Genomic DNA, 13,561 nt, shown 5'->3' on the forward strand with positions numbered 1-13,561 from the left:
GTTCGAGAAGGCGGTTCATGTTACTCAAATATTCTTGAGCGGCCCGGTCTTGTTCTGCGTCGCTGAAGTACATTGTCGGGTTGAAGGTCAAGGTCGACGTGTCTTTATTTGTCTCTGCGCTCATTGTAGTTTCTCCCATGGTCGTAACTAAGCGGCGCTACCAACTATTATGAAACAGCCTGGAGCTGTCTCTTAAACTACGAGTAGATCGGTTTATAGATAGTTCAGCCTTAGTGGATAGGCCTAGTCTATCTGTCGTATTCTCGATGTCTAAAAAGTGTTATCCTTCTTCAGGGATGTCTCAGCCTCACGCTCCTTTATAGTTCGGAACCCTTCTATACAGTAGGTGAGGGGTAACCCCGATCAGGAATGTTTAGACTCTTCGTCCTTCGTATTATACAGGATGCCCAGAATCTATAATCTGGCTCATGTCGTATCATAACAAATGTCGGTTGCGGCCATACCACGGAGAACACACTGTTTCCCGTCCGATCAACGTTAGTTAAGCTCCGTAGGGCCACACTGAGTAGTGTAGTGGGAGACCATATGCGAAATTGTGGTGCTGCAATCTTTTTGCAAATATTTGATGTTTTGTTTTATCTTTTCAACAGGGCAATATTATCAAGTATACAAATCTAAAGGTCATTAGTGTCTCTACATAAACATCCAGCAGCTGTATCCAAAAAAGGGCAGTACGCCGTCTTTGGTCGGTGAAAATTCTTCGACCTCGGACTAAACGACTAGCCGCTAGTCCTGCACTCGAGTGAATCACGTGATACAGGGCTGTCGCGATTTATGTTGCCAGTCTTCTATGCGCGTCTGGGCAAGTGGTCTTCTCATCAGGCTCTCATAATTCTGAATTTGCCGAGAATTCCCTCCGCGCTTGTTTCTTATATTTTCAAGTGATTACCAATATAAGTTATGCTTTATAGTAATTCTCTTTTCAATTTGTCTCCCAATAAATGTGTTCTCGATTTTTAGGCTTCGATATTTTGTGTCTGTTTTTGACTGTTATCAAATATTGCGTATAATTCGAAAAAAACCTAAGAGGGTATCTTTTGCAAATAATGCGTTTAAATACAAAGAAAGCCGCTTTAGTCAAATATTTTAAATCATCAAGAGTGCCGTGAGAGATTTTGGCTACAAAGCGACATCTTATATTAAGGCTCTCAATTCTAAAATGACGCAAGCGATCGTTTCTCTGTTACTCTTTGTATCCTGAAGGAGGTGTGTACGTTTATTGAAGCCGGTCAATAGAAAAATGCGGAGATTGTGTGAATTTCAAAACAAGGCCATTAAATGAAATCTACTGGAACGTGTAGGATCAGAAAGAAATTTTGTAGAAACTGTCACCGCATGTGAGGGTTCTTCTACATTGATCTCGCGGTATATGGGGAATGTACTTCCAGATAACACGCAGAATGTATGGGAAGGGATCGGCATATTTTCAAAAATGCATGTTCTCCTTCTCATCTCTTCGGATGAGCCATGATAATGTTGCGACTGCGAATGACCAAAACGGCATACTGGAGCATTGTGAGGGTATTCTGAAGTTTCTCTACAATTGTGTGAAAAACACCGAAAAATTTTCTCCAAGAACTGACTGATTCTATGAAAGTCAAAAGCTACTCGAGCTCTGTGAAACGATAACGGGTGATCGAAGAACTGGAGCAATCCCGCAGCCAGGAACACCGCAAGTATTTCTGTTCTCTTGTTTGAGTGCTTCTTTGAAAAATCTCCTCATAACCCCTGAGTGGCTTTTTTTTTTCTACATAGGAAATCGTCAGAAATTGCATTCCGAAAGCCTCTAAAGAAAATTTGACAAGCTCGTGGACAATATACGACAACGTTTAAGCGCAGTTGATACAAGTCACTATTCCGTGATAGTGCGTGAAGATACCGACTGTGTCAAAATTGAAAGATAGTTCAAGAGCTGATTCATGAGGGACAAGTAGGTGGAAGTAACGCTTGAGAAAGGGGGCAAACTTACGGGGTGTAGGTGGTGAGTATTGAACTGGCGTGGAAAGGCACTTGATTTCAGAAATTGAAGCTAGGTCTTGGCTATCTACCTCAGGAGAATCCCTCCAAACTCTTTGATCATATTACGGAGAAATGAAGTTTCCCCTCTTCAGTGCTGTGACTTCAAAAATGAAAAGTAGCTATCTTGTACATACGGTAGAGAATACAAGCACAGCAATTTTGCCCTTGGATTCAAAAACTACAATCGGGAATAGCGAGCCGAGTCCCCCAGGCTTTCAGGAATAAATAAGGCTGCTATCAATTTTGGTCCTCAGGACGAAATCTGGCACAGGTGCAGCTCATACTGCTAGTAAAGTGACCTTAGTCGCAAGAACTAAGATAGCTATTACATACAGAGGAGTGTTTGGTACACAGTGACCTGAATAATTTCGGTGAGGAAGCTATAGTCATATCCATATAGTGAACAATACGAAATGATGACATTCTGGCAAATGCCTCGCAAAATATGAGGATTCAATGGTTTGACGATCAGCACGCTGCGTGTGGGTATTGCGGATATAAAAATTTTGGATGACCAACCTGGAGCTTAGCAGTGTGCATTCTAGTGAAAGTGTTTTGAAAGAGTAGATCAAGACACCAAAGTCGCCACGATTCCAAATAATTGTTGGCTGTATTGAATATCTGTTAGATAATTCTGTTCGCGGCTGTCAAGCTTGGCCAAGAGATGATTTGGACCGAGTAAAGGGCCAATAATAGCGGGAAAATCAGAGAGAGCTTTATAAATATGCCCGAATTGCAAGGCCTGACCTTAAATAAAGTATTTGTTTGTGTTGCGTATATGTCCATGTTCATGTCATCACCAGTTGATACGGGGAGTCCCTTTCTATTGGAAAAGAAGGTCTTTCTGTTGATTCGGAAATATACGATGTGATAAGAAATTAGAAAAAGTCTTAAAAAACGGGCCTCACTGAATCAATGAGAAGCACGGTTGTATCAAAATCTTCCGGCACATTTGGAGCATATACTTCCACAAGAGGGTGCTGACATTAAATGATTACATGAAACAGGCAAGCCAAGTAAAATAAACAAACAAACAAAATAACTAGAAATAGACAAAAAGAGGCAAATACAACAGCAACAAATAAACAAAATAATAAACGGGGCCTCGAAATGAATTGTTCTGTTTGATTCAGCAAGCAACAAGTGTGTCCCATTTCAACGAGGCAAAATAAATCTCACGGGTTTCATTAGCCCCGCAATGTCCGCTATTCAATTTTTTTTCACGATGGAAGAACAGCGAATCATCATAAGGTTTCACGTCCCAAAGAGTTTGGGGTTCTTACTCATAAAGTCCTTTCAATACCTCAATGGGCGAAGAAATAGTATTGTCCCCAGTTTTGACAAAATGTACAGAATTGGAAATAGGGAAATGAAAATAGCTACTACAAGGGCATGACACTGAACAGCAAATAGAAAGTCATGACAAAACCCATTTTCTCGTTGCTCCGCATCTCCGCAAATCTCGTGTACCATGAGGGGCTCTTGCGCTTGGGAACTGTTGGCGAGATTCGAGTCATTCTTCTCGGCTAAATTTTCCTTGCGCAAATCTACGGTGCGATGGTTTTGTGATGCCATCGCCATAGATTTCCCGCGCAGTGACAGCCTCGCCAAGCGTTCCTGTCACGTGTTGTCAAAACGCCGTGTCACTTCCCCGGCATTATGTGCACACCTGAACCAGCACCCCAGATACTCAATATTATCGGGAAGCAAAGAATGCGGTGCGTAGTCTCCGCTCAAAAACCAGTATATAGGGGAAAAAGAAACACATTACAGGGTCCAGGGGGTATCACTAGAGCAGTGTATTCAGAATCTAGTCTGCTCGCTTGTCTGTAGTCCGGCATGCAGAATGACTGCTTTCCTTTTTCGGTGCGATCACCCGCTATCTACTTTGATGCGCACCTGTCCTTATCTTACGGAGTTGATTAATGTTGGCAGAGATAAATCATTTTGCTCAAGTCTGGGCTTGATGTGTTTCTGCCTGTAATGGTTGCGTAATACCCCACAAAGTGGAACGAACGTGCATCGGACTCTTGGTACGGCGAAATCCACCCGCGCAGTACTCAAAAAGCAAACCCAGACATTTTATGTGGGGAGAGACCCCATTCGTAGAAGAAATTCGACCGCCCCATGCTCGTGGCCGTCTAGGTGCAGTACGATGCTCGCGCCTCTTTATCTGTGCATGAGATAGCCGAAAGCAGTGACCTTTTTATTATATATATCTACAGGTTCTGTTGTCACCAAATGTTCGTTTATTTTCTGGTCAAACTCCAGCGCCTGAGACTCTTAAGTTTAATTCTTCGGTCATCAGAAAACTCTATATTCTGCAGAGCCCTCTGGCATTTATTCCTGTGCCCTCCAAACCACAGACAATTTCTATCAAGTCTTATAATTTTCGCCCTAAGTACCCAGAATGGTGGACTTGGAGCCGCTGACTTCGCGGCCCTCCATCTACCGGAGCAACTCCGCCTATGTTGATTTCGAAATCTCCAACGCCAAAATCGTCAATGTCGATGAGAAAGGTCATGTGCTTTCCGAAAACAACTCCATCGTGTCCTTCCCAGAGGAGGACTTGAAGAAAGGCTTGAAAAACAGACACATCCAATTGATTGCCTTGGGTGGTGCCATTGGTACGGGTCTTTTTGTGGGGTCTGGTGCCGCTTTGTATATGTGTGGCCCCGCCGCTCTCTTTTTGTCGTATATCATCTTGTCCTTCGTGGTGTGGTTTGTCATGAATATGTTGGCCGAAATGGCCACGTTCTTGCCCGTGCCTGGTGCCGGTGCCCAGCAATTTATCAATGACTACACCGACCCATCCATTGGCTTTGCGCTCGGTTACAACTACTGGTACGGCTTCACGTTTTTGGTGGCTGCGGAGGTGGTTGCGGCGGCGTTGATTATTCAGTACTGGACCACGGAAGTGAACATTGCCGTGTGGATTTCCATATTTTTGGCGTTGGCCGTCTTCGTCAACATGTGTCCCGTCAAGGCTTACGGAGAGGTGGAGTTCTACTTTTCCGGAATTAAGTTGGTGTCCATCACCGGGTTGATTATCTTGGGCGTTGTGTTGTTTTTCGGTGGTGGCCCCAACCACGACAGGTTGGGTTTCCGCTACTGGACAAACGGCGAGGCGTTTCACGAGCACTTGGTGCCAGGGAGCACGGGGCGCTTTTTGTCTGTATGGACTGCCCTCATCAAAGCCGGATACTCGTTTATCATGAGTCCCGAGTTGATTGTTGCCTGTTCTGGAGAGACCTCCAACCCCAGAAAGGCGTTGCCCAGGTGCGCCAACCAGTTCGTGTACCGGTTGGCGTTTTTCTACATTTTGGGGTCCTTGGTCATTGGTGTGATTGCCGACTCGACAAGCGAGCTGTTGAACGGCTCGGGCAGTGACGTGTCTGCTTCCCCCTTTGTGCTTGGAATCCAAAACGCCGGAATCCCGGTGTTGAACCATATCATCAATGCCGTGGTGTTGACCTCCGCCGCATCTGCAGGAAACTCCTTCTTCTACGCCAGTACCAGAACCATGTACTCGCTTTCGAAGAAAGGCTTGGCCCCCAAAATCTTCACCACCGTCAACAGGTGGGGTGTGCCATACTACTCGGTGATGCTCACATTTGTTGTGTCGTGCTTGGCGTACTTGAATGTCTCGTCATCCTCCACGCAGGTGTTTGCCTGGTTCTCCAACCTCACGACCATTTCCGGATTTGTGTCGTGGATCTTTGTTGCCTTTGCCTATATCAGATGGAAAAAGGGCATTGTGGCGCAGAACCTCGAGGACCGTGTGCCATACAAGACTTGGGGCCAGCCATACGGCGCATACTTTGTGATTATTTTCATTGGTCTCATCTCCATCACCAACGGATACGCGGTGTTTTTTGACTTCAATGCCGCCGACTTCATTGCTGCATACATCACGTTGCCTATTGTGTTTTTCCTCTACGTTGGCCACAGATCGTATTCCTACTTCTACCTTGGAAGAAAGCGCTGGCTCAATCCTCCTGAGGAGTTTGACTTTTCCAAGTTGGAGATGGTGGAGTACGAGCACAGCCAGATAGTGGAGCCTGAGCGCAAGGAACATTTCAAGAAGCTCAAGGAGTTCAAAATCTTCAAGTCATCTGTGTAAAGGCCAGACAAATTTTGCATCCAGGGCACACTCATATCTCGCTCAAGATATACTGGAAAAGTTTAGCCGAGGCTTTTGCACATGCTATCACGACAGCCAATGAAGCTCACTATGTTTGGTTTTATAAGCGAATAGATTTATTTAGAAACTTTTGAGCCCAGCAGATGGTGCTGTCAGTTTGCATTTTCCACGTTCTATCTAGTCTTAAATTCAGCTCTAATTGAATTTAATATTACTTACATATATCTATTTGATCCAGAATCATAATAAAAAAATACCTTTCTGGGCACCTAATGGACGGAGTTTTACATTCGCTCTTCCTGAGAGGTGCGTGTTGGGATTATTAGGAATGTCTTCGCCAATGAGCAATTTAGACACAAAACGGTATACTTTCGACCGAGATGCCAGAGCACATTAAAAGTACGTGCGCTTCTTCTGAGATCACGGTATTGTAACCGCAGCAAATTAATAAGCACACTTGATTCGTACTCGACGTTGTATTGTGCCCGCAAGAAAGCAGATAGAACACCCGATCAAAATGCGAGGAGTATAAAGGTGAATATTGAATTGTATTTTTTTTTTCGTCTATTCAAAGAACTGCAACACATGGCCTAGACTACTAGAAAAAGCTTCCGTTGGCCTGCGGGAAATCCCAGCACCTCAGTGACGAACAAAACATATCTGTTACCCCGCCATACGGAGTGTACATAAAGTATTGCATGGTTGTACTCTAATATCTAACCCCGCTGGTCTTTTCTTCGGGACACGCATCATGCATACTATCGAGCTATTATTCCTATTCTGATTTGACGAGGCTCTCCGCAACAGTAATATAATCATGAAGGGTGTTAATTGCTCGAACCTGAATGCACACAGTGTAAAATGATCTAATAGAGTCACAGCTTTGCCGAGTTAAAAAAGCCTCATACAAGTTTAGTGATCCACATTACCTAAGCACAGACTATTTATTTCGGCGGGGAAGTGACGTTAAGGAGCACCAGGCTTCTCACAGATACAATAAATTGTAAAAGAACATAACTTGGCGACAGGTCTTTCGGATCTGCATTTCGTTTTCAGCTCGGGGCAAGCTTGCAAACTGTTCTGTAGTCTTTCTTCTGCTTCATCAGCTAGATGTCTCGTTTCAAAAAAATTGGACGAGTCCGGATTTGAACCGGAGACCTTTCCCATGCTAAGGGAACGCGCTACCAACTGCGCCACACGCCCTGACTGGTCCCTAGCAGGATCGAACTGCTGATCTTGGCGTTATTAGCACCACGCCTTAACCAACTGGGCCAAGGGACCTTCTGTGGTTTGAGTGAGTACCTGGATAAATATACAATCCCTTTGTGAGTTACAAAGTAGTTAGCTAATCGGTTCACCAAACGAATATACTGAGTATCACGGTCAGTTTAAGTGTAAAGTGTGGGTTTTTAAAATATCCTTGGGAAATGCTTCTAAAAAACCGAAAAGGGAGCTGTTTAAACTCAACCTGATTGAAGGTATCAAACTTTGCTACCAACGAGTCCAACTACAAACAATGAAGTACCATGCGTTTGCAGATGACGTCAACATATATCTCAATGATATAGAAGACTACCAAAAAACCGAAAAGATAATCACAGCTTTCGAGCGAGTGAGCAATAGCAAAATAAGCTATGAAAAATCTAAACTTCTCGGATTCCATCGAGGCTACCCCAAATTTCAACAAGAATATCTCCGATTCCCCAAGTCTTATCTTTTCAAAGACCTCACGACATACTTGGGTATTCCAATAAAAGAGGTCAACTAGACAAAATTCACAGCCAGCCTCCCATTCATGACCCGACAGCTGGGATATCAGAGCCTCGACTTGTTCAGCCGAGTATTGGGGACAAACATCTTTGTCAGTTCCAAAACGGTATACAAAGATTTGATTCAATGTATGACCGCCAGAGAACTCGACAAAATTGATTTCAAAATACAGACAATGTTCCCAGGAATCCACAAGTCTAAACTTTACGCGAGACCTCGCAACGGAGGCTACAGCCTTATCGAACTACTGACCCAACTTAAAGGGCATCTGGCAATGATGTTGACGGACACCCTCCAAAACAACGATAGCTGGTACACTCAGTATCTTAAAATACGAATACTTCACCACATGAAAAAAATCGTATCGAACGACGAACAAGTCAGGCTAAGACATATAGCCACCTCCGAATGGTATAACCTCTTGCTTGACAAAACGGGTCAATTCTTCACACTCTTGGAGTGGACCTTCACGAAAAACGAAATCGCCTATTTCGAAGCGTGGAAAGAAGTGGTACCTAGGACAAGTACTATACTGATACCAGGCGAAAGCTCAAAGTACAATCAGGAGCAGATCAAACAAATGCTAGCAAAAACTCCATACATCGACCAAGCAGAGAAAAAAGCTATTGGTAAGGAGACTTTCAAATCCTTAAGTCGCAAAAAGCAAGAAAAGCAACTCCCGATAATGCCACAACGCTTTGTTCGCTTGTCCCGCGGTCCGTCAGACTAAGAGGTGGAAATACTTTTGGAAAGTCTTGTATGAGGCAGAATGGATAAAGCGATACGATCTTTCGTCCATCCATCACTTCAATTACGGATCACATGTCTCGCGCAGGCCCCCACCGAGCGACACGGCAGATTTTCAATGCCATCTTTGCACAGCACAAATCCACAACGACGGAGACGCCACCGACGCTTTCCTAAGCCATATCTACAACAACTGCGAAACATCCAAATACTGGTGGCAAGAGCTAAAATTTACCAAGCCCACGAGCTTGAACTCAATGTTGGCCCCAGCCGACAACTCATTGGAGAATTTAACAAAATTAAATTGGTTCGTCACTACGATTTTCAAGGTATACACTCGAAGGCGTGGAGAGTCGCAGGAGGCTGGTTTCTTAAGTCTGCTACAGCCATCTGAGTTCAAGCAAATATTACAGGAGATTTAGTTTAGGAGTCGATGACGTAGAAACAATTACGTAACCTAAGGGAAGGGGACGGGCCAAGTTTCGATACTTTTAACGTAGCTCGAAGCTTTTAAAGGTCTCTTAGACATATTATTTATATAGTCTTGCTCCTTAAATTAGATGAATCTAAAAAAAAAGTATACCCTCTGGACGCTGCAAGTTGAGGAAGCTGAGCTCCTTATGTTCTCCCCAACCATCTGAATTGAAGAGAGTACTACAAAAGGCTTATCATATAAATTGATGTCTATGACATCGACAGATAAGTGCTAAAAAGACCGCCAAGGCTGTGGCTTAAAAATGAAAGTGGCTTGTTTTGATCCTGGATGCATGTTTAGGAGCTGGTTGAGTTTTGAAGGAATACCAGAAAGGTATCGAAAGTATAGTGCGCATTTAAATACCAATTGAACGTATGGCACGAGCTATAATACAAATCTGCACGAAGAATGGGGCATACGTTTCCAAATGAGCTTAGAATCAGCACTTCCAGATGCATGATAAAATCACGGGATATTCTGGCAAGAAAAGTGCCAAGCTTATCTTTCATTGTTTTCCAGGACGGCCTAAATTTCTCGCAAGGCGTTACTGAAAAGTTTATATTTATCTTCTGTTGTTTGAGAGGTAAAACTTACCGGTGAAATTCGGCCGATAAGGGTAACAAAACTAATTTGAGATATTCCCTGTTTTATCCCACCATATGTTTTTGCTTTTGTGGTCAAATTCATTCGAGATGGTGTATTGCTGCTCTTTGTATCAAGATTATTGCCCTTAGCTAGATACAGTTATATAAGCATGCGTCTTTTCTAAAGGTTTTATATATATATATATCAGCTGTATAAATTTGCACCTTTAACAATATGAATTCACCAAAGAAAAAAAAAACTTCTCAAGAGTAGGCGCAATATTCCCAATCAACTGTTCAACGTGTTTTGTGTCGCTGGAGAAACAAAAAAAAGTTGTGCAAAGCGGCTTTCGAAATTTTGCATAAAACTTTCAAGCTATAGGTATTTATATTTTTGGGTTTTCAAACATGGTCCCAATTCAGTTGATTTGTTTGCACGAATCTCAAGATACAAGAGACCAATAATATGGTTAACCAAATGACCGATAACCAATGGGCCAAGCAAAAGGACATGTAGATTTCTCAGAATTCTCTTACCTGATCCATAAAGACTAGTAGATCTTGGTCTTTGAAAATTGCTAAAATGCTCAAATTGCACTGGACTAGTTGTATATTGTCAAATGGAACTCATCTCTTTTCCATTCACCTCTCACAAAAACGTATAAGAAGATCGGCTTTATATCCCCACTAGCATCGTATTCAGAGGTAATAGTGAGGACTGCTGGAATTAATCTGGAGGATATTTGACTGACCCGGCTTCTGGTAGAAAAAACTCCCAAAAAATGACGGTTTAACATTAATATAATAATTGCATGAAGATTCTCATCCGCCCCAATCCCGTTCTAGGCGTCCACCTTGGCTCGCCAATTAGTTCCCACGTGACAACCAATTATCTTTTAATACAGCTATCTAAGGAGATATGCAAAAATAATTATAAGATGCTGAACTGCTCGATGGATACGACTGACCAAGACCCACTAAGCACACGAATAGGCGCCGCGCATATGACGTACGTCGTCTCCGCGGACCACGTGACCGACACCGGAGCCATTCACCAGCGTGGCCCCAGATCACCACATATATAAACTCTTCCCTGGGCTCCAGCTAGCGACATCACATTTGAGAAGTGAATATAGCCTTGGGTCTCAGTAATATATACATATATACCTAGACATATCAAAACTCAAGTCCGAAATGCCTCTTTCTGTCTCGTCGTTGGAACAGTGGTCGGCGGCTATGGCCACTGATTTGCACACCCAATTGGGTGCTTCTGTGCTAGCCAACTTCAATGCCGACGAGGCCTTGATTGACCGGGCCACTGTCATCAAAAACACCACGTCGGTTTTCAACACTAAAATCGCCGTGGAAGGCGCTCCCGTAACCAACCAAAAAGCCAGTGGCAGATGCTGGCTTTTTGCAGCCGGCAACGTGCTCCGGGTCCCCCTCATGGCGAAGTTGGCTCTCAAGGAATTCCAGTTTTCGCAAAGCTACTGGTTTTTTTACGACAAGTTGGAGAAATGTAACTTTTTTTTGGAGCAGTTTGCGGCCAACATCGACTCCACGCCAGCCGAGGGCTTGGACTCCCGGCTCAATCTGTACTTACTTACCGACCCGACATGTGACGGGGGCCAGTTTGACATGTTTATCAACGTGGTCGAAAAATATGGCATGGTGCCTTACGATGCCTATCCAGACGCATACAGTGCCACGGCCTCTCGCACATTGAACTTCATGCTCAAGACGAAATTGCGTGAGTTTGCAGAGATCTTGAGGGGTGCCCGTGCACAAGGCGCCGAAGCAGTGGTGCAGCACTTGGCGCAAATGCAGCGGGAAATCCATCGCTTGATGGTGATGTTTTTGGGCCAGCCCCCACACCCAGATCAGCACATGACATGGGACTACAAGGATAAAGACGACCACGTGCAGGTGCTAGAGTTCACGCCCATGCTGATGTACAAGAAGGTGGTGGGCGTGGACTTGACGCAGTGGGTGTCGCTCTTGAACGACCCCAGAAACCCGTACGAGTGTGTGGTGAGAATCGACAAGTTGGGCAACGTCTCGGGCGGCAAGCTGGTGTCGTACTTGAATGTGGACATCGACACGTTGGCGGCTTATGCGGTGCAGCGGATCCAGAACAATCACGCAGTGTTCTTCGGCACCCACACGCCCATCTACATGGATAAGAAGCGCGGCATCATGGACGAGGGCTTGTTCAATTACAAGCTTGTTGGCTTCGAGTCGCTGCAGAGCAAGGCCAGTAGAATCGAGTATCAGCCATCGCTCATGACCCACGCCATGGTGCTCACTGCAGTGCACTTGGACAAGCTGGGAAACCCGGTGCGCTGGAGGGTTGAGAATTCCTGGGGCAAGGACTCGGGCCAGGACGGCTACTACGTCATGGATCACCAGTACTTCCGCGACTATGTGTACCAGATTGTAACGGAGAAAGCGGAGTTGGAGGAAAAGCACCAGGACGCTTTGCTGTCTGAGCCCGTGGTCTTGCCACCATGGGACCCCATGGGGGCGTTGGCCACATTTCAGAACGAGCCAGAGATGGTAGCATGAACAGCCGTGTATTGTCTGATCGGGAAAGTTCAGAGTTTTTTCTTGGTTCGGAGAAATCAATGAAGTAGGCTGGGGGTATGATTCAGGCCAATCGGATCGAAGAGAGAAGAGATGTATACAGCCCCGGTCAGCTCATGCGTTGTGGCACCTTCTTAATGTCTCGAAATATACACACGGGTTTGAGCAGACCAGCCGTCGCTGGAACTTGAATGTTACATCAAGAACTCTTGGCGAACTGGTTTTCGAGTCTGGGCTGGATTGAAAGGCTCAGCTTAATAGAGCCCGATTCGGCCATAGTAAAGTCAGCCATGGCCCAACTAGTACTGGATTTTGCCGATTCGTCGCATGTTAAGATGTGGAACATATTCCCTTAAAAATTCTAGACTCGCAACAGAACACCCAACTAGTGAAAGATCGCCCGTGCAAAAGTTAAATTTGTCTGTGGTTGCCTCAAAGAATATTCCTTGAAAGTCATGTGCGTATGTCAGAGGACTCAAAGATTCCATGGGTTCCAGCCCCCTGATCTTGACTCAGCTCAGTATATCAAAAACACTTCTTGATATCAGCGACATTGTACCGGAATGAATGGGGAGGGCATCTGTAATTCGACTCAAGCCTAAACGACTTTTCATGCTCCGCAAATGAATTGCTATTTTCGTCCGCACCAAGGTTTGGTCAAAATTGTAACGTGTTGGTTGTTTGGCTACGATTTCATGTGAGGGGTCTTTGGGCTTAGTGAACATTTGTCCAGTGACTCTGATTTGTAAGCTGGGGTCCGGGGCGGTCCGCGTGAACATGTCCCTTGGCATTTCTAAGAGCTGCAAAAGCTCATTGAATGTCAAAGCAAAAGCTATACGAGCATCCTGCGAAATAAATTCTGTTAGCAGCTCAGCACTTTTAGTGACCTTTCCGGCGGGTTCTAGTAAAACTGGAGCTGAGTGGAGTAACGAAGAACGTTCCATTTTTAAGCCTTTTTCTACTCGTTACTCAATCAGCGGGTCCTGCTTAAGTTTTATAAAAACATGGCTTACCCTGTTCCCATGGGAAAAGGAAGAAAAAAGCCGAAGCCAAAAAAGCACAAGGCTGGGGGAGGCTTTGAAGGCCGTAACCCCAGTCAGCCGACAAAGCCTGTTATCATTGAAAAATTGATGATCTAGAATGAAAAGTAAACATGTTTGCCTAGTGTTATAAATTCAAGAGTAGACTGCCATCAATTTCCTTCTTGAAATTGCATTA

The 13,561-nt window shown here is 44.5% G+C and overlaps 3 protein-coding genes and 2 non-coding genes across 5 annotated transcripts; 2 read left to right on the top strand and 3 right to left on the bottom strand.

The window, feature by feature from the left end:
- Positions 1-4,450: 4,450 nt before the first annotated feature.
- Positions 4,451-6,163, top strand: METBIDRAFT_75879 (uncharacterized protein; the record flags this gene model as incomplete). Its single annotated transcript, XM_018858434.1, has 1 exon — positions 4,451-6,163. The coding sequence occupies one exon, from the start codon at positions 4,451-4,453 to the stop codon at positions 6,161-6,163; it is 1,713 nt and encodes a 570-aa protein (XP_018713146.1).
- Positions 6,164-7,144: 981 nt separating this feature from the next.
- Positions 7,145-7,459, bottom strand: METBIDRAFT_29261 (uncharacterized protein). The gene has a single exon (XM_018855372.1). It carries the CDS (start codon positions 7,349-7,351, stop codon positions 7,151-7,153), a length of 201 nt encoding a protein of 66 aa, XP_018713147.1. The 5' UTR covers positions 7,352-7,459; the 3' UTR covers positions 7,145-7,150.
- On the bottom strand, positions 7,315-7,387 carry METBIDRAFT_t88. The gene has a single exon. It is a non-coding gene; the product is annotated as a tRNA-Ala (tRNA).
- On the bottom strand, positions 7,392-7,465 carry METBIDRAFT_t87. The gene has a single exon. It is a non-coding gene; the product is annotated as a tRNA-Ile (tRNA).
- A 3,388-nt stretch (positions 7,466-10,853) lies between these two features.
- METBIDRAFT_89605 (C1 family peptidase) lies at positions 10,854-12,430 on the top strand. Its single transcript, XM_018859298.1, has one exon. It carries the CDS (start codon positions 10,955-10,957, stop codon positions 12,323-12,325), a length of 1,371 nt encoding a protein of 456 aa, XP_018713148.1. The 5' UTR covers positions 10,854-10,954; the 3' UTR covers positions 12,326-12,430.
- The last annotated feature ends 1,131 nt before the right edge of the window (positions 12,431-13,561 follow it).

The sequence above is a fragment of the Metschnikowia bicuspidata genome (assembly GCF_001664035.1).
Source record: "Metschnikowia bicuspidata var. bicuspidata NRRL YB-4993 chromosome Unknown METBIscaffold_1, whole genome shotgun sequence".
NCBI classification, from domain to species: Eukaryota; Fungi; Ascomycota; class Pichiomycetes; order Serinales; family Metschnikowiaceae; genus Metschnikowia; species Metschnikowia bicuspidata.

Bases quoted from the DNA above. Each gene is read 5' to 3' on its own strand.
- METBIDRAFT_89605 (XM_018859298.1), top strand. From the start codon at position 10,955: ATGCCTCTTTCTGTCTCGTCGTTGGAACAGTGGTCGGCGGCTATGGCC.
- METBIDRAFT_29261 (XM_018855372.1), bottom strand. From the start codon at position 7,351: ATGGGAAAGGTCTCCGGTTCAAATCCGGACTCGTCCAATTTTTTTGAA.